Below are 26312 nucleotides of genomic sequence, written 5' to 3'. Positions count from 1 at the left end.
AGTAACAAAATTGGTCTTGATAAACCAACCCTGTTTTGTCTTCAAAATGCATACTTCAGTTGGAGGATAAAATTCCAAACAATGTTAATAGCTGCAGTACAGGAAACAGGGTTTATGCTGCAAGATGACAGCTTATCAGAGAGAAGTAATCACCTTGTACACAAGACATGAGAAGCACAGCACACATATTTGGGTTCATTATGTTGCAATGGTACCTACCAATTCTGAAGTGAGAATAATTATCTTGAAAAGTTAGGTCATGGACATGAACTAGCAGTGGTATAATTTTTTTTTTATCATCCTGTCCATCACTGTACTGTAGCTTCAAGCACTATTAACATGGTAAGTTGGATATAGTGTCCTTCATAACACCGCATTCATTCAGTGAATGATTTAATTCAGACACTAGTAAAAATTAGCAACAAGTAAGGTCATTTAAACAGACTGGTATTTTCATGGCACAAAAGATTGTTGTTTACCTTGTATATATCAGTCATCGTATTCTTACTGGGAAATTTCATTGCATTTACTTGCACTGCAGGACCAGTCTCCACAGGCTCATTTTCACTCATCCTAGGCGTCAGAAAGAGCATGAAAGGCTGTGTGGTGCCAATAAGCTGGTTGTCCACCTACAGTGTGGATATGATAGACAACAAAATCAGAATAGGCGACAATAAACAGTAAAATCAAGTTTCTTTAACTGAGGAGTTAAAAGCATTCAGGAACAAGTGGTCCTTGAGTCAGGAAGCTACTGAATATACTGGGTTACTGATCACTACTAAGATCATCCCCCGGAACACTCAGAAATACCCTTCATTATGAAAATGTTCATAGCTACCAAGAAACGAAACAAAAACTGTAGCAAAATCAGTATGTTCACTGTCCTGTTTTCTTGTTTGTGTTTTAAAAACACAGCCAAAAATATTAATCACCAGAGTAAACCTTCTCCTGGATAAAAAGTTTGACTGATACATGTAAATACCCATTTATATTTTGTAGTCTGCAAGAGTACACACACCTCACGGAAATTTTGCATATTGGGAACAGAATTCTAATAATTTAGAGGAGTTTTTTTAGTAAAGTTTTCACTGTGTTTGATTTAACTTGTTAACTCTGAATTTGAAAGACTGAATTGAAAACAAAGGTAAAGAGAAAAAATTCAGTATGACCTGTTAACAAAAAAAAAAAAAGATTCTACCTTGTCTAACAGTTGGAAATAGAAATAAACTGCATGGAGCACAAAACATCATCATCTCAGATCAAAGACAGACGCTGATACTTATCAAAACATTTATAATATTCAGGAATTGAAATCTTAGAGCTCTAAACATTTTTCAAACTTCCAGGAGACACATGAACATATAAATTTGTTTGAATATAACAGATACCTGTACATCATGCACACTGAGCTCTAGCACCTGACTCGTTGACAGTTGTGTGTAGTGGACATTAATTCTTGTGAGGCTTGCAAATATCAGCTCTTCAGGGACTTTGTTGACTAAAGACAATCCTATTCCACCTTCCAGTCTCACAAGCACCTGAGAAAAGAGTATTTGAAGAGGAAAAAAACATACTTGTACTGAATGTACATACTCCTCCAAATGAAGTTATTTTTTTAAAACTTATCTCCAGAGCTGCTGAGCAGCTTTTGATGATTAAGTCTTCAAATAAAGAGGGCTTAGATTTCTAAAACCAGTATCTAAGAATGAGGTGTTTTAGCAGGAATGTCTACAGGTTTGTTGCAAGAGTTTATCATGGGGAAAGGCAAATGAACAACAACCACCATCAACCAAAACAGCCCACTATCCAACCCTTGAAATAGGCCAAAAAAGCTAACAGGAATGAAATAGATAGTCGTAATATCTTACTTCTAATTCCTGCTCCATATTTGGATTTTTTAACTTGCGTAGATCTTGTTCCGTAACTGGAAATTCATCTCCTTCACCAGATAAACGATCATTTCTACGTTGGTTAAAATCTGTTATCTAATATAAAACAAAAGAAAACAAAAACGAACCACCATCAAAACATCAGATTACCACTATGATCACTTTCCTATTCATAAATAATAGCTAAATTATCCTACTTTATATTTTAAAAAATGAATTACAAAAACTTTCAGCGTAGTTATTTATGATATTCCCCCCTTCACGTCATTACAAAATTACCATTTTGTTAGATCTTGAGATGCAATGCATAAAAAGGTATTTCAAGTACAGGTAAATTATGGAACAGTTAATGAATCACCTGCAGAACTCGAGTTGGCCCATCTGGGATGACTCTAACAGCTAATACTCCTGACCCAGGCCTCATCTTCTGGTTTATGAACTGCTGTTCAGGTGGAACTGGCTCCAAAAGTTCAAGAGAAGTGTCAGGACCAAGAACAACTTCTGCTCCATCGTAAAGACCTGATACTCCTCCCTTTGCCTGGAAAAAGAAAGAAAAGTAAAGAAAATGAAAAAGATAGGTAAGACTTCAGATAACTATTTATATACATTAATTTAAAGTGTATTTTACTTCCCCCTCTTTAGACAATTGGAGAAGAAAGTAGTCTGAGACTCAGTCCCAGACTGAGTAGTCTGGGAGTGAGGGAAATTACACATTTCTTACTCCTTAGAGTAAGTACTCCAGTTAGTCTTCTGGTAACTCATCTTTTATCAGCTTGGCAGCTAGAAAAAATAGCCAAGATCAGTAATTTAAAAGTATTTCCCCCTGCATGTTCTAACGCTATCATGATCAAACACTGCATGTCCTTCTGAAAACTTTTTCAACATGATAGAAAGGTTCCTAAAGGATGAACACTCTGGATCTGCAGGTAAGATAGGAATTTAAATCCTTACTGAGTCAACAGCTTAATGCAGTCATGTGGGGCTTTTTGGTTACCTCAAACTGACAGGTAGTAACTCACTAAGCTACTGTAATTTGATCACAAAATGATCAACCCAATATCATGGGCCTAAGTCAATATTTACCTCAGTTTTTTGGTATTAGAATTGAAACGTATCATCAGAAGTAGCCAAGAAACACTGTATTACTAATATCTTCACTATACTATTACTATATATTCTATATACTAATATCCTTACTATATTCCTTCAGAAAAAGTGAGCAAAATGTCTGAGATGCTGCTTTTCAGTCACTGCTGGTTTATTTTAAAATGAACGAGTATCTGAACCATGTGTTTTGGAGAAATAAACAAGTCATAAGGAATTTAGAAAAAAGGAAGAAAAAAGAAGCTAAATAGAACATACACGTCCTATCCACAGAACTTTCAAAGTGGTATTTCTAACATCCTGTACTTTACAGATCCATTCCAGATTCATTGTTCACGTAAGACACACTTTCATCACAGAGCTAACGTATTTACTATGAAACCACTTTTTCCTCTGAATTGAGTTTGATTTCCATTGCCGTAGTTTGCACAGAATTTGTTTTTCATAATAAAACACTAGAAATAATGTATTTTATCACAAGTATACTTTGCTATTTCAACAATAAGCAGGATCATGTATTCCACTCTTGCTTGTAAATGATGGATAAATATGGCAGAAATAACTACAAGTATGAGCATCAAAATCCTTTTAACATTTAGTACTAGAATTCATAAAAGCAATCCAGGTTTCTGTGCCTACAAATTCTGACATCAGCAGGCAGAATTATCAAGTAGTTTGCCAGTGTTAATTTTCTGAAAGTCAGCATTTCCTGTAACATGACAAAAGAGCAATCAGTTCGAACTTTTTTTAAAAAAAAATCTTGTTATTAAAATATTAGAGCCATGATTCTGAGAAATGCTGGGTACAAACAAATCTGACTTTCACCACTGATATTAGTTGACACTCAGCAGCGTTTTCAAATTCGGTATGTAGGAGAACATAAAGACCCTACTTATCATCACACTGATTATTTTCAACAATCACACGCTATTAATTCTCTAATGCTTTACTTTCAAGTTAATGATGCAAGATGGTTAATTATTTGTAATTGATAAGAACTTTCAAACATCAATTTAAAACATGTAAGCTATTTATATAAGTCTGGTCTCACTGCCATCCTGAATCCTGGGTTCAAAGCTTTTCTTCTCTGCAATACTAAGATCAAACTCCTGTCATCTACATCAGCAACAGTCAAAACAAGTTAGAGTATGGGCAGTACTGACCTGGACAACAAGTCCATGAATACCACAGGTCAACTTTCCATCACGAAAGCTCCATGTTTGGGTGGTACTGCGCCGTCGATCAGGCTTTCTCAGCATCAGCGGCTCGTACCTACAAGAAAAGCATGCCAACTGAGGCTTAGATGATTCCAGTTTTCCAGTTTCAGTCCTGTGTTTTTGTTCAAGTTCACTTCCTTAATCTCAATTCTATTAAGTGCTGTTTTAACAATCTGCTGCTGAAAAGACATTAATAATGCTTTTAAAAATACACAAAAAGTCGCAAAAGCTATCATGAAAATCAGTTCCCACAGACAGATAAAAGCCTAGCTCTTACAAAAATCATTTATTTTCTTATTCAGAGAACATATCATGTAAAAGCAAAGACATAGTATCTACACCAGTTTCATTAGAACTTGTATTTCCCATACCTGTTATCTGTGACAGCTGCCAGACCTGCAATATCTAAAATCATACAAGACTCCACAGACCTAGGAGAAGGTTTATGGGGGTTATGAGGAACTGATGAACCTTCGTGGCAAAGCATTCCTGTGCCACTCATTCTCCAAAGCTGGGATCGTTTTCCTGGCTCCTGTTGCATTAAAAAAATAAATCAATATTTAAATGAGCACAGCAGTACAGACCAAATATTACTGTTCTATTTTGCCATCAAGTGCTATAAAATTACAACTATTTTCATCCTAAAAAGTTACCATGTTTTTTTTATATTATTTTATTTTCCTTCTCCCAACACACCTATTTTACTTCATCACATAGCAACAGCATTAAAAAAAAATCAAACGTGTCTTGGTACCTTCTTTTTCAGTATAACTCGCTGCGTCTTTGGAGAAACATCAAGGACAAGCTCTGCATATGCAGCATCCCTGTTTGAAGCAACTGGCCTTACGCTTGCCTCCTGTAAACTAGAACACCAAGAAAATTTCATCATGTTTAGTCAGAGTAGCTACTGCTTCTTTAGACTGAAATAGATCTGTATCAAAAACAAACCAAGGAAGCTCACAATTGCACTACAGCCAGACAATCATTTATATTGTTTTGTTCTCTCTTGTTAATTTTGGAATTACTGGCATAAGTTGTCAATTTGACTGCATTCTTAAGAGACATTTTCATTTCTCACTACAACTAGCAGCTTCACAGAGAGATCAGATTAATTCCAAACAAAATTTCCTACTTTATACTGGGAAAATCAGTAAAGTATGTACCATCCTCCCATAGCTGTTTTTAATAGCACATAAAGTGCAAGCTGAAATATCACAAGCATGTCATAACATGTACATCTTGTAGTGAAGTGTTCTTAATCCACCAAATGAAATCAAGTTCCTGAATATGACATTAAACATCCTTGCTCTTTTAAGATCAGACAGTGGGCTGACAGTAGATGCCACATGCTAAATCTTCTCATTATGTGAGAAAATAAACACTGCGAAGTTGCACCTACAGACCTAAGTTATCACAACCAAATAACATAAATTACACAGTTTACTGACTCTGCCAGACTCAACATTCTGAAACTTTTTAACTTCTGAATTTCTTCTGCTAGCTAGATGGTCAACAAAGGCTTAGCTGAATTATAAATACTTTCAGAAGGTGTAAAATGATAATCACTCAGAGAGTAAAAACAACACCATAAACATGCAAAATATTTTAATGTAATATATAAAGAATTACCCTGAGAAAGTGTATGCAGCAGCAATATAAATGAAGTTTTCATAATAAAGTTGTTTGCTGTCTTGGAAGTCATTCATGCTACAGATGATTTCTGAGGAGCCAGCCCCTTTAACTGTCAGCATTATAAAAGGTGGTAGAACAGGCTCATCCCAGGCGTAATCTAGAGAGGTCATAGGCTTCACTTCAGTATATAGTCTTGGCTCAACAACACCATGCTGATTAAAAACAATTGGGACCTGTAACAGTTACGAAAGAGGATTTAGTTTCACACACATTCTTAATCAGTCAGATTATTTACTATCATTTATCCATTTTTCAGGAGTTGGTCATTGAAATACATTCAGCTCGCTTCCCTCCCCCCATTCTTCCACGTGGATTTCAAAGATAATCCCAAAGGACTAAAAACATCATCCTTGCTTTTACCTATCAGCTTTGGTTCAGAATGTCATGGTCCCACGGTAGCATCTCAAACTTTCCTAATCAAAATTAGGAGTCTTGCCTAGTTTTATTTAGCAGTTGAGTAGCAAATTCCATAATAACAACCAGTAAGTATTAAGAGCTCTATCTCCTGCTCTGAACACAAGGCAGTTTGTAAGCTACTGCAAAATAAGCAAAGAAAATTCTCTGATTTTTTATAATTACTGGCATGGAACCTGCTTCTTCATCTCTCACATTTGTTATTTTCAGCTCAGTAATGCCTCTCATTTTAAACATCAAGGAAGTAAGGTGTCTAAAACAAGATGTACAAGATATACATTTTAGTAAAGAAGTCCAAAGACAGAAAGGAAGTGTTATCGATCACCTGAATTCTTTTTGCACGTTATTCAAGTGCAAGTGTTATTCGGATTACAAACTAGTATCCTGTTACAATTTTCTCATCCTTATGATGCTCTTCATCACAAGACATTTTTTTTTGCTACACGTTTTAATTTTGTTTCATTATGCAAGTTAGTCAGCTCCCTAACCTAAAAGAACTTTTAATTAAAAAAAAAAAAAAAAAGTAAAAGAAAACAGAATCTTGACTTTTTGCTCCCGTACCTTGGAAAAATTGTCTATGCGAAAAGGTGGTGGTAACTGATCTGTGTCACTAAACGCAATGCGGTATGTGGCTCCTTGAAGAGTAATTTCTACTCTTAAGAAGTAGCATTTTCCCAGGGTGTCCCTGAACAAGAAAGAACAAGTGTATGAGAGGCAGGTTTCTGATGTGTTTTACTGCAGTCATAAGTGTTAAACAGCTGCTTCTATTAAAAAACGGAAGCATGTTACAGAAGATTTCTCTATAATAAACTACCTCATATTAATATGGAATGAGTTATTTTTGTTGACCTCAAATCCTCCAGACCAAATGCAGTTTGGGACATCCATTAATCTCACGCATAAGAGTTGATCATAATCGTTACGTGGCCAGTGGAACACAACGCTGGAACCAGGAAGTGTGGAGAGATAGCCATCAGGATTGGATGTTCCCTAGTAATAGAAATTGGTAAACACATATCCTATAGGTGTTAAAAATACAATATTAATCTATAAACCTCTCAAATATGAGCACAGCAGTTACTCTGTTAGGCAAGCAATCATAATTAGAATAATAATAAAGATTGTCATAACCAGCCTACAGTATTTTCAAGTATAACGTTTGCATTCTTTCTGGTTAGAAGTTGCTGTTGACTAACTGCGTGTATTGTAGTAATATAAATGAACCATCTTACCTGGCCTCTGGCAAATTCCCTCTGAACAAAGGCAAGCTTATAGGTTGATTTATTATCTAGCAGGTAACGGGGTGCAAATGTTACCATGCACGTGTCAATATAACGACCTCTGCCTTTTTTCACATCAATACCTTGGAACAGAAACAAATTAAAAACAAAGCTATTATTTACAATAATAAAAAAAAAAGATTATCCTTCAAATATTTTTATACTGTTGCAGTATGTAGACATTCAATCAGAGACAGTAATTAAGTGTAATTAATGTACTTAACAGTAAGTAATGCACTTTAAAAAGTACTTACTTAAAAGTAATGTACTTAAAAGTAGCATATGGAGAAAGACAAAAACTGAAAAAACAGTCCATAAATACAGTTATTAATACTTAATGGTGAAATGCAAAAATAACTGAAAACTGATTTTTAAGCTAACAAAATTCTAAGAACTGTTACATCTATATTTTGAATACTATCTTTTGTCTACGACTTTTCCTCTGAACCCTCAAAAACCTTTAGCAATGTAAGTTTCCCTTCTGCAGTTTTTCTGTTTCTGGTGTCACTGACAACATGTCCTAGCAAGTTCCACAGTATTTCTCCAATGTTCCCATAAACACATACCGATGTTGTAAATGAGGCCTGGTCGGTTTCCATGTTGGATCACTTTAAGGGCTCTGACACCACTACCACCATCCAAGGAGAAACCCTGGCACCAGCCAGGCATACCTTCGGGATGGATCCCTTTTCCAACCCGCATTGTACAACTAAGGGTAAGAAGAAAAAACAAACATTTTCTCATTTAAATGAAGGATCAGGTATCAACACAATGCTGATGATCAAACGTGTACCCTGATACAAAAGTAACACCTCTGTTTTAATGTAACAGTATCATAGGCCATGATAAATCTCTTTAGTAATTCATTCTGCATTTCGATCATATTTTTCTTTGGATGTTCTAAGCTCTTTTAACAGATGGGTGAAGATTCAGTGACTGTGTCACGTATAAGGCTATTGTACATGGACTTCCAACTAATTGACTGCTACAACTCTATTAACATTCAGAGTTCAGATTTTTTTTTCAATTTTGTTATAACAAAGATATTCACACAACTTGGTAATTCTCTTCAAACAGGTTTTTGGTTTCCTTGGAAAAGAAGCATGAATCCACACAAAATAAAACCATCTAAGGAGTTTTCAGCAGGAAATGCTGAAAGATTCAGTATGCTTATTTCAGTACTGAGTAACTAAGTAACAGGTCATCTTAAGAAAGGTTTTTCCTAAACGATATTCATACTAATATACCGGCACCCAATTCTCTGCTGATTACTTTCATACTTTCTAAGGTTCCTTCCCTCTACTCTTCTCTCAGTATTACTTACAAGTTTGGCTGTTCTTTATCAGCGTAACAGAACAGAAGTGGGCTGAGACTTCTAGCAAGTTCATGCTCTTCAAACTGACCTGCAGCATCTGTTTTTGCATTATCTTGTCTGAAGATAAGTGGTAAGCCTTTAAGAAAACACAGAAAAACCTCTGTCAAGCTATACTTAACCTTTGCACAAATGTAAGATTTGAATGGTAAAAACTACTTCAAATTAAAGAACAACCTAAAATACTTCTGTTGGAATGTTAGCCATTAGTCTGCATGTGATCTTTCTCATTCTATGTCTAACCTGATTAAGGGCTAAACCTATTATAGCTGACAGCCACGGAGTCTGCTGCAAGCAAAAAAGAACTCCTATAGCTCTGATAATGCCAATGGATATTAACACAATGTAACTGCAATTTATTGTTCAAGACCTGTTGCTTAAAGAAGGCATTTCAGTCATTGAAAGCCAGAATTGTAACAGGAGTCTAATCTGTGCTGATTTCTTTAGAGTTACATCAAGTCTATTACATAGCTCACATTTAAAAATCTGCAATATAGCAATGAAAACATCTAAGTAATTTGCAAATCACAACACAAGAGGTGCTGGCACTGAAAAAAAAAAAAAAAAGTTGCAGGAAAGATTAAGTGGTGTTTAAAAAGCTCTGTTTACCTAGAAAGAAAATAAAAACTCTGCATGAAATTTTCCAAGTTTCACCATTACAGGTATGGAACAAAATACCGTAAACTTACCTGTTTTGTTGATTAACCAATATGGTGCTGAAATGAATATTTTTAGAGAACCTTCAGCAAGACATACAATCCTTATGGTCAAATTTAGCAGCCGTTTGTTGACATCATACAATCGCATCCGCACCATATAGTTTTGTGTCCCAGGAGGAATCAATAGCTCTTTACAGATTGGAAAGTTTTCTAGCAATACCCCTAGAAAAAATAAAAATAAAATAAAATAAAATAAAATAAAACCAACAAAAAAGGACAAACATGAGCTTCTGTGAAGTATAGAGTTTAGTCTTTCATATTTTTTGGTCTTTCTGAATATTTCATAGAGGTTACCCACGTTAACTTTTAAAACTTCTCACTGTATTAATCTCTAACCTCATTACTAAATGCTTCAATGTAATTCACAAGCAGAAAAAATGTTTTATAAAGAAACTCTGCTTATGGCTAATTATTGCCTTAAGCATCAGAAGTCCAGCCAGTGTTGAAAATGCACGTGTTCTCCCTCAGACAGGAAACAGCAAAAACACTCATAACATTGCAAAGTTATTTGATTTATTCCCATCTTTATCACTGTTCTCTCCAGTTTCCACTGTTTCCACTCTCAAGAAAGAGCCAAATAAGAAACAGAGCAAGACAGCTGGCAGATCTAGGGGAATGACTGGAATATTAATTTTTCATTTTTTGGATATGTGCACTTGGTTATTAACTGTAAGAAGCACTGCAACCGAATGAAATCATTGTACAGATGTTTTCATTTTTTTATTATTTTCCCAATATTTTACCATTGCTCCTTGTAAAAGGAAATACTTATTTTTGAGGTGCTCCTCAAGGAGGATTAGAAAGTGGCATCTTATAAATTGCCTTACCAAGCTCAATGTTCTGAGATGTATCAGCTGTGTGCAATGCTGCCTCCTTGCCAGGTTTAAGCGTCCCATTAATTGGCATCCCTTTAACATAAAACTCAAGTTCACAAGGCAGCAAGTTACAGACTACCACAGTTGGCAAGAGATAAATAGTATGCCCAGGCTGTCTGAAAATCTGTTTAGCGCTGTCAGAAAATATGTGGGAGGGCATGTAATCGGGGTAATTTTCTTTCTTTATCGCCACACAAAACCTGTGAAGACACAGAAGTACGTGAGAAGAAGTTAAAGAACTCAATGGAATAACTGAAACTTGCATTCAGGTAAAAAGTCCATATTCTATTTCCTAGCAATTCCTCTTTTACAATACATATTAATAGTGTGCTTACTTTGTACTCTCAGACATCTGCTAACAGATACTGTCAGAGGGGCTTCAATGAGCCCTACAGAAATTTAGCAGTTATGCATTCAATGCTTCTCATTATTTGAGTGACCAAGGAAAACATCCCATCATACTGCAGAAGCATTTATCTCTATGTATTTTCTTTCCTATTATTTACTTTCATGGTATTGCATTTATCAGAAGAGGATTACAGGTTACAGAAAAACAATTAGGTCGTAAATTACCTGAAAAATCGGCTATTTTCAGACTCCATTGAATGACACTCTCGCTTGCTGCTACATACTTCTGCTGTCTTCTGAACATTAGTCCAATGAATTGGAGCCTTACAGAAAAAGACTCCCAGTCCTTTTGGCCTGGCTTGTAAGCGCCACGATGTAAGATGGAGGGGAATAGCAAAGGAATCTCCTGGCATAACTGCTGGAAGAACTACAGGTTCTGCAACCAAACAGAAGAGAAAATACACATATCAAAACTGGCCCCTTTACTGAAAATCATAACATTTTCAAATACTAAGTCTCAATATATTTTCAAAGGAACGAGTTACATTTTAAAATTAAACACTAGCTACTTTATGTACATTCCAAATATCAATCCATTGCTTTAAACCCTATTAATCTGGCAACAGACAAATTTAGGCATGTAAATCTGAAACTTGTAACAGACTAAAAAGTTGCTGAAGCTCAAATTCCTTCTCCTTGGATGTTTCAGTGAAAATGCACTTTCCAAAAAGAACACATCCATTATCTTTTGGGCATGTTGTCAGCAGGTCACTACATTTCCAAACTGTACCTTTGCATGCTAACAAACCTAGACTACTGCCAGAAGATCCAACATACTACATACAGGATATACAAATCAATCTTAACAGAGTATCAGCTTCCTCTGCTTGAGGAATAAGGAAAAATCTTACTCTAGGTTCTCTAGCTTACCTTGCTGATCACTGTCTTCTTACCATTACCCAAACCCCATACAGGGAGGTCTACTTTGTTGTTAACCATTAGAAGCAGCAAGGAATTTTCTTCAAAACTCAAGATTTTGTATAGTATGGAAGGAACACATAACACTTACTGTCAGGAGCAGAAGGACTATCTAGTCTTAGTTCCATTGGTGTTTCCAGCTTATTCTTCACAATCAAGGCTGAGCGCACCGTTATCACTTTCCGAGCACTACCTTCCATGGTTACGTCAAATACCACACGAACTGGAGGCAATGAAGAAAACTGGAAGATAGATAAAAGCAATAAAAAGCTCAAGTAATAATTTTAGCTAATAGAGGGAGCTATCAATTTTGAACCCATAATTAACTGGAGTGAAAGCTTGTGAACTGAGAGCAACCATGATACACTTTCAAAACTATGGTTTATAATCCTGTTCTTCCTTGCCAAAACACAGTGAAGTGATCAAGAAGCATTTCTAAACACTACTAATTCCATATCCTTTCCAAAATGATAAAAGCTGTAGTAAGAACGGTGTAGATTCTAAAAAGTCAAAATGAATACTCACATAAACTTGTGGATGTATTATATTTGTTCTACTTATGGGGCTTCCAACCTGGGAGGAAAGTAAACAAGAAAGGTATGTGTTCGCTTTAAGCTGTTACTGACAGTTGTAATACAGACCATTATTACAGAACAATAAACTAAACACTTTCTTCATTTAGTCTTTCTGATCTTAATACAATTTTGAAAACAAATCAGAACTGTATTAGCAAAGTCCAATTGTAATACTGCTTTAAAAAGAGTTGAAGGAGAAGTGTTCATTGGGGGAAAAAAATAATCCACAGATATTCCCGAAAAGCAGTTCTTGTTAATTTGCATTCTTTTCCTTCATGAACCAAGTTGCATATAAAGATGATGCTTTTTACACCTGAATATGAAATCATCAGAAATTATTCAAACAAGAGACTAGTTGCTCTTATTATTAGTTGTGGTTAGTAGTAAATTCTAATCCTGTTTTATGTCAAAAAGACCACTTACAATTTCTCCATTGTTCAACAACCTTCAATAGCTAATCTTTAAACAGCTTCAAAATCCAGTAAGATCATTTTTATCATTGAGCCTCAACCACAACTACTAGCCTGCTGGTTATTACAATTGTGTTTTTCCTTCATGACAAGTATATTTTGTCTAAGCAGCCACATATTTCAACAATCTCTAGACTTACAGGAAATTGTCAATGTTGTTTATTTTAAGGAAATTAACCGCAGAAAAAAAAAAAAAACATGGCTGCAATAAATGCAATAAAAATAGTTGCTGAAATGCCGTGGTGATTTAAAGCTTAATCTCCACGAGACCCTGACGCTGTCACTAACATATTAGTTCTGTCATTAGAAGTTCTGCTAAGCACAGATTAAACTGCTGGCTACTCTGTGTTTTTGTTGTGCATAAAACAGCCAGTTAGCACTTTCAAACTCTCCCAGTCCAAGCTAATTTGAAAGAGGACAACCTCATACAGCAGTCGCTTTAAGACCAAAATCTTGCAGACATCATTAATCTTAAGTTACATATCCTATGAAGATTTACAGTCAAAATCAGAACTTACAGTAGAAGAAGATGAGTTCTTGTCTGGTGCAGCGTATCGGAAAAAGGTTCCAACCTTGTCTACAGATACTGGACTTACTTCTTCCCAGCCATTTACTCTCACTTGCAACTGATGAATTCTCAGATCATGCGTGTGCCTACCAGTTTATATTACATTAAATTACTATTAAACATTTATCTTACAATGCAAATACCAAACAGTTCAAATAGAACACATCCTCTGGATTATGCGAAAAGAATTTCACTAATTAGCCATTAAAAAAAGATCTCAAGTTTGTTCATTTCATGGACAAAGGCAGACCTGGCATTTTGTCTGTTCAGTTGCTGCACTCCCTGATGAACAGAGAGGTAAGTACAACTAAGTCATACAAGTAAACAAAAAAGCATGATAAATATTTATCAGTTCTTTTAGTTCTTAGCACTTATAATGCTTATGTTCAACAGCCAGTACTCCCCCTGCCCCAGCTACAGACCGTTAGAACACAGGACATATAATTCACAACTGAAGGCCCTAAGTCTTTCTAAAATCTTTTAACGATCTAACCTCAGCTCATATCTATAAACAGCTTCCACCTATCACAATATAAGCTGCTCGCTAAACCATTGATGGTTTCACACTATGTGAGTTTTAAATATTTAAAACCAAAAAACTGCAAGGTAAATGACTAAATAATATGTTTTTAATCTGCTAGTGTCCTCACAACTATGATCCCATGAGATCCATATATGAGTGTGTCAAAATGCATCTCAAAGCCTGGTTCCTTCACCTGTGTCTGAGTTTCCCTCTGGCTTCAAATTCAAATGGAATTTCTTCCCCCGTGATAACTTCTTGCCACTCACTGACATTATGGGCATCATCCAGTAACGTCCCATTTTCCTCAGGAACAACACCTGGACTCCCACTGTGAGACAATGCAGCCCTGTAAAGAGAATCGTACCAACTTACAAACTGACAAAATTACTACTTCAAGTAACAAGTCATTTTTAGTCTGCCTCAGCCCACAAAATTCCTGCAGTAAGCATGTGCACATAATGAATGTAGACCTGACTGGTTTTCATGTTCTCAGGTCTCTCTCAAAAAAAAAAAAAAAAAATAAAATTAATAGTAATACCACTTCACTGTTAAAGAAAAGGGTCTTAACTTAGACTGGGAGTTGTCTACGATTCTCTGCAAGAAAACAAGACAATTGAAGACAATAGTGTTTGGCTCATATACCAGAGAAGCCAGACAAGTATTATCGAAGCAACCCCACAACAGCTTCTTACCGGGTAGGTGTTGTAGTTAGGGTAGCAAACCACAGAGTGCATCCAGTATGATTTCTTAGAGCAAACGGGACAAATGGCTGTCTACGTTTTGGGGTCTTCATCTCAGCTGTAAAACAGAATACAAATTTGTCTGAACATTTACAAGAGAAATATTCATCAGATGCTGATACAGGACGAGACACAATGGCCGGAGAACCACAATCTACGTGAACTCCGGAAAAGAAATCTAAGAAACAGATTATTAAAACCATTTAAAATTGTATTAGCTACTATAGAAACAGTACAGAAAATCTTCCCCTACATTAATTGTTTTCCTTAGTCATACAATTATATAAAAAAACAATAAAAAACATAACAGGAATTGAGCTTAATCTACTTGTTCTTTTGTTTCTTCATATCAAGCTTTATAAAAGTACCTCTGATAACTAACATGCAGACAACTCAGCTAATGCACCCCCCATCATAATAAGTAGCTTTTCACAGGCATCCGAACACTCATGAAATATTAAACCCATATTCACTAATACTTAAGTAATACTTAAGTAATAAGATTAGCATATTTCAAGTATGCATCACTAACAAGTACATCTTTCATACTGTAGTATGTCATGTCTGTGAAAATACTTACTGTGTTTGGAGTTAAAAGAAAAAGAAAAGAAAAAATCAACAGAACCTGCCAAATCCCCGTAACTACTTAGAAATTAAGATAAATGGCTGCTCCCTAAATGCATACATCTTTCTGTATGTGAGAAATTGAAAGAAGGCAGACACATTAAATCAGCTGGTCAAAGACAGAAATTAAACGATTCACAGAGGTTATCTGCATTCACTCCAAAGGAGGGCTGATACCAAGTTCAAGCATGCCATACTGTGAGACCAACTCTTCCCAAGGCAGCATGCATCTAACCAAGATTTAACTAAATTTTGCCACAGATTAATATAAAGCTTTCTCTCCCGTTTATACACTTTTGTACAATGTGAACTTATTTACCAAATATGCTGTTTTGTCTTCCTCAATGCCACAGATTTTAAAATATAGTAATAATAATAATAAAAATAATAATTAAAAAAAAAAAGGTCTTTAAAGTGAATGGCTTTCCCTGAAGCTATAGTGTCAAATATAAAACAAACAAATTAAAAGGTCATTTATGAGGAACGTTCTGCTTCCTAAGGCTCACTGAAAATGGATGAGGTTCCTACTGAAGCCATCCTAAAGTTTTAAGTACCTAAGCACACATGCTCATTCAAGCAAATGTATAATAAACAGACTGTTAGATATATTTAGAATTAAATACTGTGATTGTATTAAGCTGGTTTTAATCTCATCATTCTGTCTCACTAAAATATGGACATTGAGTAGTCAATAATCCATATAACCTTCCCCAGAAGGCAGTCTTCCCATACACAGTTCCCTTTCCTGAAGGGCCCTGAGAAGACTGTAAAGTGGTACACAGGATGAAACGCTAAGTTAAATAGCTTAAAAACAGGTAACTGTTCTGTTTTTTCATTTTCCTTTTAAAATATAGAGGCCAGTCTACTGGCGAGTTACTCATACAACACAGTATTTACTGTACAAGAGTTTTCCAAGGAAAAAAGCTTTTAATCTCTCTGTGCTATACAGTACCTCTAGCATAGATTTGATGCTCTAGATTAGTCAAACTGGCTGTACTCCTAGTTCTAAGGTAGACAAGAGGAAGGCCTGGCAGACAGGAAAGACAAAGTTAGGAGGTAAGAAAAAACACACAAATGCAGGTAATCTCTTCCCCATCATGCATCAGGAAGACAGGCACAGTTGGCATCATTCAGTGTATGAGTCTATCTATTTGCTTACATTAGACTTAGAGTTTCTAAAACTTCTTTCAGAAGGAACAATGGGAGAAGAGAATTTGAAAAGGGCTTCCACATATCATGTGCTCTTCCTTAGAGAGCTGTTAATTGCGTTATCTTCATCTTTATGATATCCTTAGACATGCATTCTCATTTATATTTCCATCATGTTAGAAGCAAACATCTGTTTGGCTGGGAAGGATGGTGAAAGTTTCTTGTATCATGTAAAAAAACAACTCTGAACTGCACACACTGAAGACTTTTTTAAAAAAAAAACAGGATAGTCACGCATTAACTGAGAAAGTGTCATTAAAAAGAGAAGCAGAACTAGCAGGTTTTGTTATTAAAGAATGGAACACAGCTGAACAGAAAATACAGTTCGTCTTTTCTGCCAGATACTTCTAACAACTCATTTTATACTATGAAGACCAAATACTTATGTTTGCAATAAATTAGACAAATGACCATGCACGTCAGGACTGTTTCAAACAAAGTGTGATTAATGAGTATCATACTCTGCCCAAAACATGGTGAATCCTCCGAAGAGCCCATCCAGTCTTCTGAACTGATTGCATTTACTTCTTTGTCCTGTTTACAGTAATCTTCCATCCATGACTGTTTGGTACTTGTGTACTGTTCTAGAGGAATATAAACATACAAAGTAAATAACTGCAAGGTGGCCTTAAGTAAAGTAGCTGAAAAGTATGTTAAATTCATAAAGCTAAAGTTGGTCTACTTTAACAGCAACATTAAAGGAATTTCACTGCTTTTCCCATGTGCTTTTCTAACATTTTTATTTTTATCCCATCCCCCCCTTCTTCAAACTTCCAGTGGAATTCTATCGTCTCAAGATACTCCACTGGCAACATAAGAGGTCCCTCTGAGGAGGCAATTAAGCTTAGATGTTTTTGTGTCAGAAGCTGTCTATTTTTCCCCCTTTTCTTTTTAAGATGTACATGCCTATTCCTGCATAAATATGCAGACACCAACAGAGTGCTCTGGCACACTATTAATCATAAATTAGCCTACTGTTATAACTAGTAGTAAAAAGCACCATGGGAATTCTTAGGAATCACTAATTGGCGACTTTTCCTCCCTTTTTCTGACAACCCCACAGACTTTACTGGAGAAACAAATGAGTATTCAAGGAACAAGGAAGGCTCTTTTGTTTCATCTGCCTGCTCAGCCTTTTACATTTTTAATTATGACCATCAAACTACACAGATTTGTATGCAGAATAAACAATAATATTTCTGGGTAATGTACACAATCAGAGCCTCACAACACTTCCATGGAGTTAATGATGAACAAAATATTTTGATTTCCTGAGGTGGGAACTGACAACTCCAGTTTTCAGAGAACACAGAATTGAAATAAGCAGCTCCCCACTATGTCTGTCAATGTATTGAAAATTGATGAGCTTACCAAAGTATTTTTAAGTAGTGTAAAGTATGGAAAGCTTTAGATGAAAGCCTGTTTCTGATTAAAGATAAATTTCAAGTAACATATGAATTTGATAGAATTCATATGACCAAAGAAAGAATTCCTACTAACTTCTAAAATATGTAGTTCATGTCTTTACACTTTCACAGTATCTGATAAAATGCAGGCTGCCTAAACGTACACCTGTGTACAACACAATCTGAAGTACCTAGGGACTTGTGCCAAGTCTCCTTCTCTCTATCTATGGGACACCAGAAAGATTCATTTAGAAATACCTATCATTTTAGGAAAGTGCAAATTAAGACTATATAGCGATGCTCTCAGGGAATATTCCTAGATACCTATGAAAACAGAGGTAATGTTTATATCCAAACGGTGTTTAGCCTTAATTTCCAGCTTCAGTCGGGAAGGGTGGAGGCGGCTTGAAGCATGCTGTTGCCAGGAAACTGAGCATGGCCATGGCTCAATAAATGGTTCCCAGCCTGAGACCAAACAGAAAATGACACATGTATTACACGTTTGAAGGCCACATTGGAATGCTGTTTACATACCTAAGGGTTTAATAACACAGCTTCAATAACGAGCTCCCTTACTTTCTATCTCTGTTCTAGATGAACATGTAAGCCTACAGATTTAATTTGCTAACTAATACAAAGCTGCTCCAGCTCCTCCTTTTGAACCAGAGTATACACTATGTGGAGACTTGCAGAAATACCTTAATTCTGAGAAAAGTATTAAATGGCTGTGAAATAGCTGTTAAGAATCATACATGTTTTCAAATATAAAAAACACCTTGATATTGACAGAATTCCTGAGGTCAGGACATCAAATTTGTAACAGGACAAAGTTTTTTAGGACATCAACTTTGTAACAGAAAACTTCATTTTTCAACTCAGAGAAAAAAGACAACTAGGTTAGTTTCGTCAATGGCTGACTTGTATAGAGGCATAACTTGCTTTTTTTGTAACTAGAACATAAATTACGATAGGTAATTCATCGTCTTCATCCTAATCATTTCTCTCATGTCCTATTCCATCCTAAAATCGATAATAAACTGAATGCTTCAAAGCAATTAAGCATTAAAAAAGGTAAGTAAATACAGAGACAGGTAGTTACGTAACTACATAAAAAAGTTATCCAGGAACATGATAATTACAAGCAAACTTCAGTCTAATTTTTCTAACAGCAACCTCTCTACTTTCTACACCCTTCCATCAGATATCAAATTAGGATATCTTGTCCAGGACCACATGTATAAACAAACACACACACACACAGTCTTTCACCTTATCTTACATGCAATCTCATGCTGGGTGAATTTCATGCTCCTGTAGTACACAAGATTGTATTCCCAAACCTAAATAAAGAAACCCTCAGTATTTTATACCTGAAAGCTCACGGTTATAATAGTCTCCAGAGAGGGTAAAATGAGCATAGCCTTCAGGGTTGGCTCTCAAGTGTTGGAGAAAATTCAAACCTGCCAAAAAAATAAATGAATGTTATGCAAAACAAGCGTAATCTAGTTTCTCAAACAATGAAGCATTAAGAAGCAATGGGAAGATGTGTCTTTTAAATTGAAATGGTACAAAAAGCATACCAAAATACTTCAAATTGTTTTCTTTTCACTCGAGAAGCAAACTATTTCTATTGAAGCAGAAATCTGTTTAATCAAAGAAAGTACTTAAAAAAAAGTGTAGTGACAGCATATCCATATGATTTTCTTCAGTGATTATTTTAAGCAGAACCTGGATTTTTAGCACTAACTTCTGAGCATTATTACTATGCAAATAAACAGTAACACCACTATGGTTTCTTAAGCATAACAGGTTGCTTGTGATAGGCATTAATAGAAACAAGTATATTTCTTCTCTTATAAAACCACCACCAACAAAAAACAGCCACACAACCGCCACCGCCAAAATGCTTTCAATTAAAATTTCACCAGTCCTAAGAAATCTGTGCAGCAACTGACAGTAATTTTATGCAACTCACTTAGCAAAACAGATACTCACGTGAAAACGTTAACTCAGCAAGAGGAACATCACAGTCCATGCAGTCATCGATAAAGCAAATACATATACTTTCTGCTTTTAGTTCCACTCCAGAGATGAACTGAAAAGGCACAATCCCCCGGCTATCTCGACCAGAGGAAGTCAGGGAAAGTGACTGCAAAGGTTCAGCATTCTTAAATAACCAACTTGCTGCTTTTTTCAAATCACCTTAGACGAAACCAAACAAGTACATTTCATTGAGAATGTAGTTGATGATGTAAAAAACATATGGAAACAAATTAATTCCCTTTCCCTTAGAAAGGGTAGCAAAATATTAACAGTATCTTCAATGTGTTATATTTAATAACATATATATGGCAAGACTATAAATGTAAGTGTTCTCTAAGAATAAGAAATGTTTGACATTTGCAAACCAAGTTGAAACGTAATATAAGCCTGTAATATATGCTACCAGTGCCTATAAATAAGGTGGGAAACTTCAGATGCTAAGGAAAATGAATCTAGTAATGTTATTGCTACATATTGCATGTAGAAATAGGTAAAATACACGATTCAACAGGGGGAGACTACTTGCTCTGAAGATAAAGTGATGGATAACAGTAAAATGGATACCATTAAAAACAACCACCACCACCACCACCCACCCACCCAAATGGCCCACACTTGATGTTTCAAAAGCAAAGAAGAATCTTTGGAGGATGGGTTTTAGGCAACAGAAAAATGAGAATGATTAAGAAGAGGTCAATCATTGGTAATGATTGGTAATGTAATTGGTAATTACAGGCCAAAGTAAAAAAGAGAAGGAAATACTGTCTGTCCATCAGCTACCTTACAACCTGGAAGTTAGATAACGTGAACAATCTGAAAGGCCAGTTAAGAATATTTGAGGTTACCTTGGCAAATCAGAAGAGCTTTACGACAGTCCTCCATACTGAATCCCAATTCCTGAAGGCGAGCCAGCTGTACCTCTGCAATTAAACAGTTAGCTAAATACAAATCCACGTCAGTTATCTACTTAACTTGTTTTAATTTCTGAAATTAAATATACCTGTATGAAAAAAGGTTTTTCTTTCTGTATTTCATTTAAGATTGCAGCTGTAGAAAAAGCGTAAGATTCAGTGCTGCTTTTACTAAAAAAGCAGCTCCCTAAAAACTCTGTGCATATGTGTGCATCTACTATAAACTATTTTTAACTTTCTGCAGAAAGATAATGTACTCCCATAGATTTCAATTGGGACTATTTCAATTGGGAATAAGATAATTTTTTTTTTTGTAAACCAAATCCTTCACCTGGAACACAATTCATCATTTATTTTGAACAAAAACAACTCATCATTTATTTTGAACAAAACATGTGACTCAAGCACACAATAGCAGGGAAGGAAGCCTTTTTCACTGGTGTGTATTTATTCATTGCTGGGCAGCAACCACACACAACGTTTAATTTGCAAAAAAGCAGTGTCACCGAAACACAACAATATGTTGCTGGACATGAAGAGATAGTTGGGTTATGATTATTATTAGTTGGGTTATGGTTTCCAGTTCATTACCACTTACTAAAATTTTCTATAAAACAATCTGTCATACTACAAGCAGAAAAAAACACAACATGCTACTATTTTTGATAGTATCATCAATATAATGCTATCTTCAGACACTTCAAATTGATGAAATGAAGGCTTTTTCACGATGAAGATAACATCTTTTGTGTTAAGCACATAGTCTAGCTTTACACTGCTGAAACCTTCCCTAGAAAAGAAACAACGTCACTCAGGTGGTTAAGAACGTACCAAGAACAGGATCCAAAACACGTTTGGGTATCTCTCTGTTTTCATTTGTGAAGCAAGAAGTTTCATGCACCAGTGATGAACTAGTGTTAGTTGTACTTTCAGCAGTCGATATAGTTGAGTCAGGTACAGCTGCACTAGTCTGTTGAGGAATTGATTTAGCGATTGCCAAGAACAGTTGAACATCATTGTAGGACAGTCTGATATCCAGTGCTTGCAACTGAATCTAAATGGAAAAAAAAAAAAAGACTGTGACTGTTACCCCTTTCTATACATTTTTCTTGTATACTTTGGATAATAACAAATCTTCTCTGAAAGGAAGATAAAATGTAATATTAAAATATGTTGAAAATACTGTTTTAAAGCTCCAGTAATAAAATTATTAAACTTCTATTACTACCTACTAATTATCAAGAGCATAAATAGTGGGTCAGTACAGTGGGGAGTGCTACAGTAAATGTTTTGCTTTTGTATAATGGGAAAAACACGTCTTCTACAGTTGAAATTATTCATTGGATTCTTGGGCACGAAAAATCAGTCTACGATCACAATCTCGTATTCTCTACAGTCTTATTCAGTCCTTTAATATTACCTCCAGAATAGGAGGAAAATCCTCACTGTTGAAAGCATCCAAAAGTCCTGAACCACTTGGGTAGGAAGGATTCCCAACAAGTTCCACCTGAATTTGTACTGGATCAATAATTGACAGTGCAGTCTCTTGTTCGTTTCCTAAACGGCATGAAAAAACCTATGAATTAAAAATAATGTAAAAGAATTAGAATATGAGAGCATAAGCCTGGCAGGGGCCTTGAAATCAAAGACTGACTCTCAACCACAAAACAATATGAACTATAACCAAATTGTTCTCTACATACAATTCCTTTGTAAACTTTAAGGCAGAAGATATTCCAAAATCTTTCCAGACAATTTCTTCCAGTGCCCCACTATGCTCTAAATTCAGGAAAAAGATTCTGATACCCAACCAAATATTTCCATTATTGCTGGGATAATTCCATTACCTCTCCCATCACAGATATGGAAAGTGCCTTGTTCTTTGGCCTGCAACAACCATTTAAAATTTATCACACCTCTGCACGGCCTTCTTTTTCTAGATGGAACAAATTATTTTAAACCTGATGAATTACGCACTGCTCATCTCTCAGTGTTCTTGTTGCTCTCCTCCCAGTTGTTCTCCCAATTGTTCTCCCATCTGTTCCAACAGACCTTCTTCAGGTCTGTTCACCCAGGACTGGCATTCAAAAAAGATCCCTACTCACATATATTCCAATGGCATGATACTGACTTGTTCACCTCAGATCAATTATGAGTACAATCTGCAGGCCTTTACTGAATGCGTTGACTTCTGCCTATCCAGTTATGTTCCAAATTAATTTGAGGGTTTATGGTTGTAAACTGGATTATTAGCTAGCAATATTTTGAGATTATAGCCAAGTGTTTCAGTGTCTTAGCGCAAAAAAATACAAATTCATTTTTAAAACTGCTGTAGAATAACAGCAGCTGATGGGAATTAACACACTAAAAATGATCTGCAGACTACTTCTGTAGAATATGTATTTCAAGCATCTTCACAATTTCCTCTAATTTTAGATATTTTACAAAAGCAAGGTTATTTCTACTTACCTCAATGCCAAACAAACTTCCAGAGAAAGGACGATCTAACAACTTGGGCTTGTAAGTGAGAACAGTAGTTCCCTTCAAAATAATTGCATTGGTATCAAAACAAGACATGTCTTCAACAACCACAAATTCCGTTCCTGAACAAAACAGAATGTTAAATAATAAACAACAGAAGTTGAAATACCATTAAGGTACTTTAAGCATTTCTAGCAGGATTCTCTATTTTCTGCCTTTTAAAGGTCCTGTTTGTACCTATCACATGGCTTTTAAACAGAAAAAAAAACATTTACCTGTCACATTGACCTTAACTTCCAGTTGTTTTTCTGCAGACACATGCAGTGATGAACGTTTTGTAACTACTCCACTTTTCACTGTTTTTGGAACTACAGTTGTTTCACTGCTGTAAGTGCGTTGCCGGGAAGAAATGAGATTTTCCCTCTTTTTGGTATCTCCAGGAGTATATAAAAAGTCGTGAACAAGTAACAACCAGTCAAATATTAGGAATACACGAAGATTGTTCAGTACAACTGTAAAACTTGAGGAATCCTTAGTAGACCTATTAAAAAACAGACAAAGAAGCATACTTTAGAATTTTACATTTTGGTTATATTTAAAATTATGTTGAGAATAGAGTTCTTACTTGCCAGACAGTATTAGTACTCTATGGAGCTTTATGGAGGTACATGTAATTTACAGAATGTCTGGCCTTCAAAAATATCTATTTTTAAGCAGACTGAAATTCATCAAGTTGTTGTACACACAGAAACCCAACATATCTTAAATTGTACGAAACTTTGACAGCTACTAAGTTGTAATGATACAAAAGGTAAATTTAAAAACTATGTAACAAGCAATTAGCTTATAAAAGCTCCTTTTATATGTTTGTGTTATTGATATTAATTTGCAATAACTCAGGTTTTTTAAACTGAGACTATTACTACTTTACATCTGTTCAGTATCTAAGCTAACAAACTGTGCATGAAATTTAGATCTGGCTCCATGCCCCTTTGAAAGATCAGACATGCAATGTGTTTCCTCTCACACCCTGACAGCATTTTGTAGCACAGGAAGTTTCTTTGTCATTCAGAAGAAACGCTAGCCTTCCTGAACTTTTAGCATCACATTCTCAGTATCTGGTTAAGAAGGCTAAAACTGTTTGACTTCATGATCTGGAATACCAATTATATTTGGTCATGCTAACTGGAAAATAATCTAAGAGCTTAAACTCCATGAAACAATTTTATATCCAACCCATTCTGGAATATAAAATCTCCAAAGAACTGTAATTCCTTTGTAAGAAGCAGCCTGCCTGTGCTGCTTCCAACATTAAAATCCTTTAACTCTCCCTGGCTCTCCAGGATATTTCCAAAAGACACGAACCAGTATAACGCTATCATGGAGCTCTGCAAAAGCTTACATCTAGTGCCAAGGATGCTCTCACCAATAAAAATCTAACACATGCTTATGTGGCTATAATTTAAAAGCGTAACACTTGGGAGGAAAATTCCATGAAACAACTGCTCATAAACCAGATTAGGCTATGCTGAGCAAACTAACCTCCAAACTAAGCAGATACTAGATCAATGATCATAGGAAGATCCAGAACATTTCAGCTGTTATTGTTCCTTTGTTTTCATAATTCCCATAGGAGTTTAGTTTTATTCAAGTCAAAATCTTAAAGGATATGTTTGCATTTAGAAAAACATCAAGTACTTAAAACCATCATGCATTCTCCAAACCTGTACAACAGATTTCTCTCAATTGCCTAGAACTTCAGAACAAATGTCTTCAGCATCTTCCATTGGACTAAAGTAGATTTTTTTTTTTTTTTTTCCTATGTTGCTGCTGCAACTGCTTCAAGGAGGTATCATATGAATAAAAGTGTTGGAAAGCTGAATTCGGTCAGGGAGCCAGATCAAAAGTGAATACAACACTTGTAGTCACCCTCCTTCATCCTCATTTTTGTTAGTTAACATCCCTCAATGCAACACTGTGCCAATAAAGTTAAATGTTGACATCGTATTTTACCTTCAATTTTTCAATAGTAATTAGAACCAAAGAGTTATCCACTTTCTGAAACTTTTAAGCATCCCAGGATATTTAGATGAGGAAAAACAATGTGGGATAGAATACAATAAAGCAAGCAGAGAGTGTTTTTTGAATGAAGTGTAATTGCTGCACTTACTGGGATATTCTTGGAAAGAGACGTGTGACACCTACTGGAAAAATTATGCAACATGTATTCATAATTCTGTAATATGAATGTATGCAAGCATACAAGCGATAGGCCAGACTTAGCAAGTAGCTATAAGCAGTACTGATTTAAACAAACAAACAAACAAAAAACAACAAACAATTTACTAAAAATAAATAAATCTCAGAACTACCAACCTGTAATGCAATTCAATCTGGATAGCTCCCGGACTACTAGTATTCTTTGATGACTGAAAGATGCAATTGAACACATTGGGTGTGCCTGCAGTAGACTTCTGTCCAGCATAACGTGTGTCAAATGCCATCATGGAATGGGAAACTAAGTTTACAGACTTTGTTCTATTTGAAGAGCTTTCAAAAAGTAACTTAGATTTCTTAAAATCAAACCTAGCAGAATAAAAAGCAAAACAATACAATTAAGGATCTTGCAGCTCGTTTATTTCCAGAAGTCACTTGGTTTAGAGGTATGCATAGTATATTGCTAATATCTTTTTTAGGTATTTTCTGAAACAGCTATAATCACAATTAATGCCACAGAGATGCAAATTGGATCTGTACTGTGTGTACTGTTTACTTCTGATACAGAACCTTCTGGATTAAAAAAAAAGAGAATGGTAGAGACATGCTTCTGAAACAGAATAGCTAGTCAAGTATGCTGTTTCTGTGTTGCTTCTG

The 26312-nt window shown here is 35.5% G+C and overlaps 1 protein-coding gene across 4 annotated transcripts in view; it reads right to left on the bottom strand.

Annotated features, from left to right (window-relative positions):
• Nucleotides 1-26312, bottom strand: part of VPS13D (vacuolar protein sorting 13 homolog D) — a 100243-nt gene that overhangs the window by 42365 nt on the left and 31566 nt on the right. For 2 of the 4 annotated variants that reach the window (XM_035344388.1, XM_035344389.1), the window contains exons 30-61: nucleotides 25815-26024; nucleotides 23714-23979; nucleotides 23427-23560; nucleotides 22378-22533; nucleotides 21789-22011; nucleotides 20892-20966; nucleotides 19999-20205; nucleotides 19374-19463; nucleotides 18328-18468; nucleotides 17059-17181; nucleotides 16341-16415; nucleotides 14717-14822; nucleotides 14218-14370; nucleotides 13452-13587; nucleotides 12414-12461; nucleotides 11980-12130; nucleotides 11136-11346; nucleotides 10515-10762; nucleotides 9658-9849; nucleotides 8921-9047; nucleotides 8163-8305; nucleotides 7549-7679; nucleotides 7131-7306; nucleotides 6878-7001; nucleotides 5840-6075; nucleotides 4965-5073; nucleotides 4582-4742; nucleotides 4157-4265; nucleotides 2248-2427; nucleotides 1869-1985; nucleotides 1389-1538; nucleotides 480-629 (exon numbers count right to left, since the gene is read on the bottom strand). In XM_035344388.1, coding sequence (XP_035200279.1) covers nucleotides 480-629; nucleotides 1389-1538; nucleotides 1869-1985; nucleotides 2248-2427; nucleotides 4157-4265; nucleotides 4582-4742; nucleotides 4965-5073; nucleotides 5840-6075; nucleotides 6878-7001; nucleotides 7131-7306; nucleotides 7549-7679; nucleotides 8163-8305; nucleotides 8921-9047; nucleotides 9658-9849; nucleotides 10515-10762; nucleotides 11136-11346; nucleotides 11980-12130; nucleotides 12414-12461; nucleotides 13452-13587; nucleotides 14218-14370; nucleotides 14717-14822; nucleotides 16341-16415; nucleotides 17059-17181; nucleotides 18328-18468; nucleotides 19374-19463; nucleotides 19999-20205; nucleotides 20892-20966; nucleotides 21789-22011; nucleotides 22378-22533; nucleotides 23427-23560; nucleotides 23714-23979; nucleotides 25815-26024 — 4858 coding nt within the window. The remainder of the gene's footprint in view (nucleotides 1-479; nucleotides 630-1388; nucleotides 1539-1868; nucleotides 1986-2247; nucleotides 2428-4156; nucleotides 4266-4581; nucleotides 4743-4964; nucleotides 5074-5839; nucleotides 6076-6877; nucleotides 7002-7130; nucleotides 7307-7548; nucleotides 7680-8162; nucleotides 8306-8920; nucleotides 9048-9657; nucleotides 9850-10514; nucleotides 10763-11135; nucleotides 11347-11979; nucleotides 12131-12413; nucleotides 12462-13451; nucleotides 13588-14217; nucleotides 14371-14716; nucleotides 14823-16340; nucleotides 16416-17058; nucleotides 17182-18327; nucleotides 18469-19373; nucleotides 19464-19998; nucleotides 20206-20891; nucleotides 20967-21788; nucleotides 22012-22377; nucleotides 22534-23426; nucleotides 23561-23713; nucleotides 23980-25814; nucleotides 26025-26312) is intronic. The other 2 variants (XM_035344390.1, XM_035344391.1) reach the window with 1 other exon arrangement.

Source organism: Oxyura jamaicensis, chromosome 21, assembly GCF_011077185.1.
Source record: "Oxyura jamaicensis isolate SHBP4307 breed ruddy duck chromosome 21, BPBGC_Ojam_1.0, whole genome shotgun sequence".
NCBI lineage: Eukaryota > Metazoa > Chordata > Aves > Anseriformes > Anatidae > Oxyura > Oxyura jamaicensis.
This window is presented reverse-complemented; position numbering and strand designations above follow the sequence as displayed.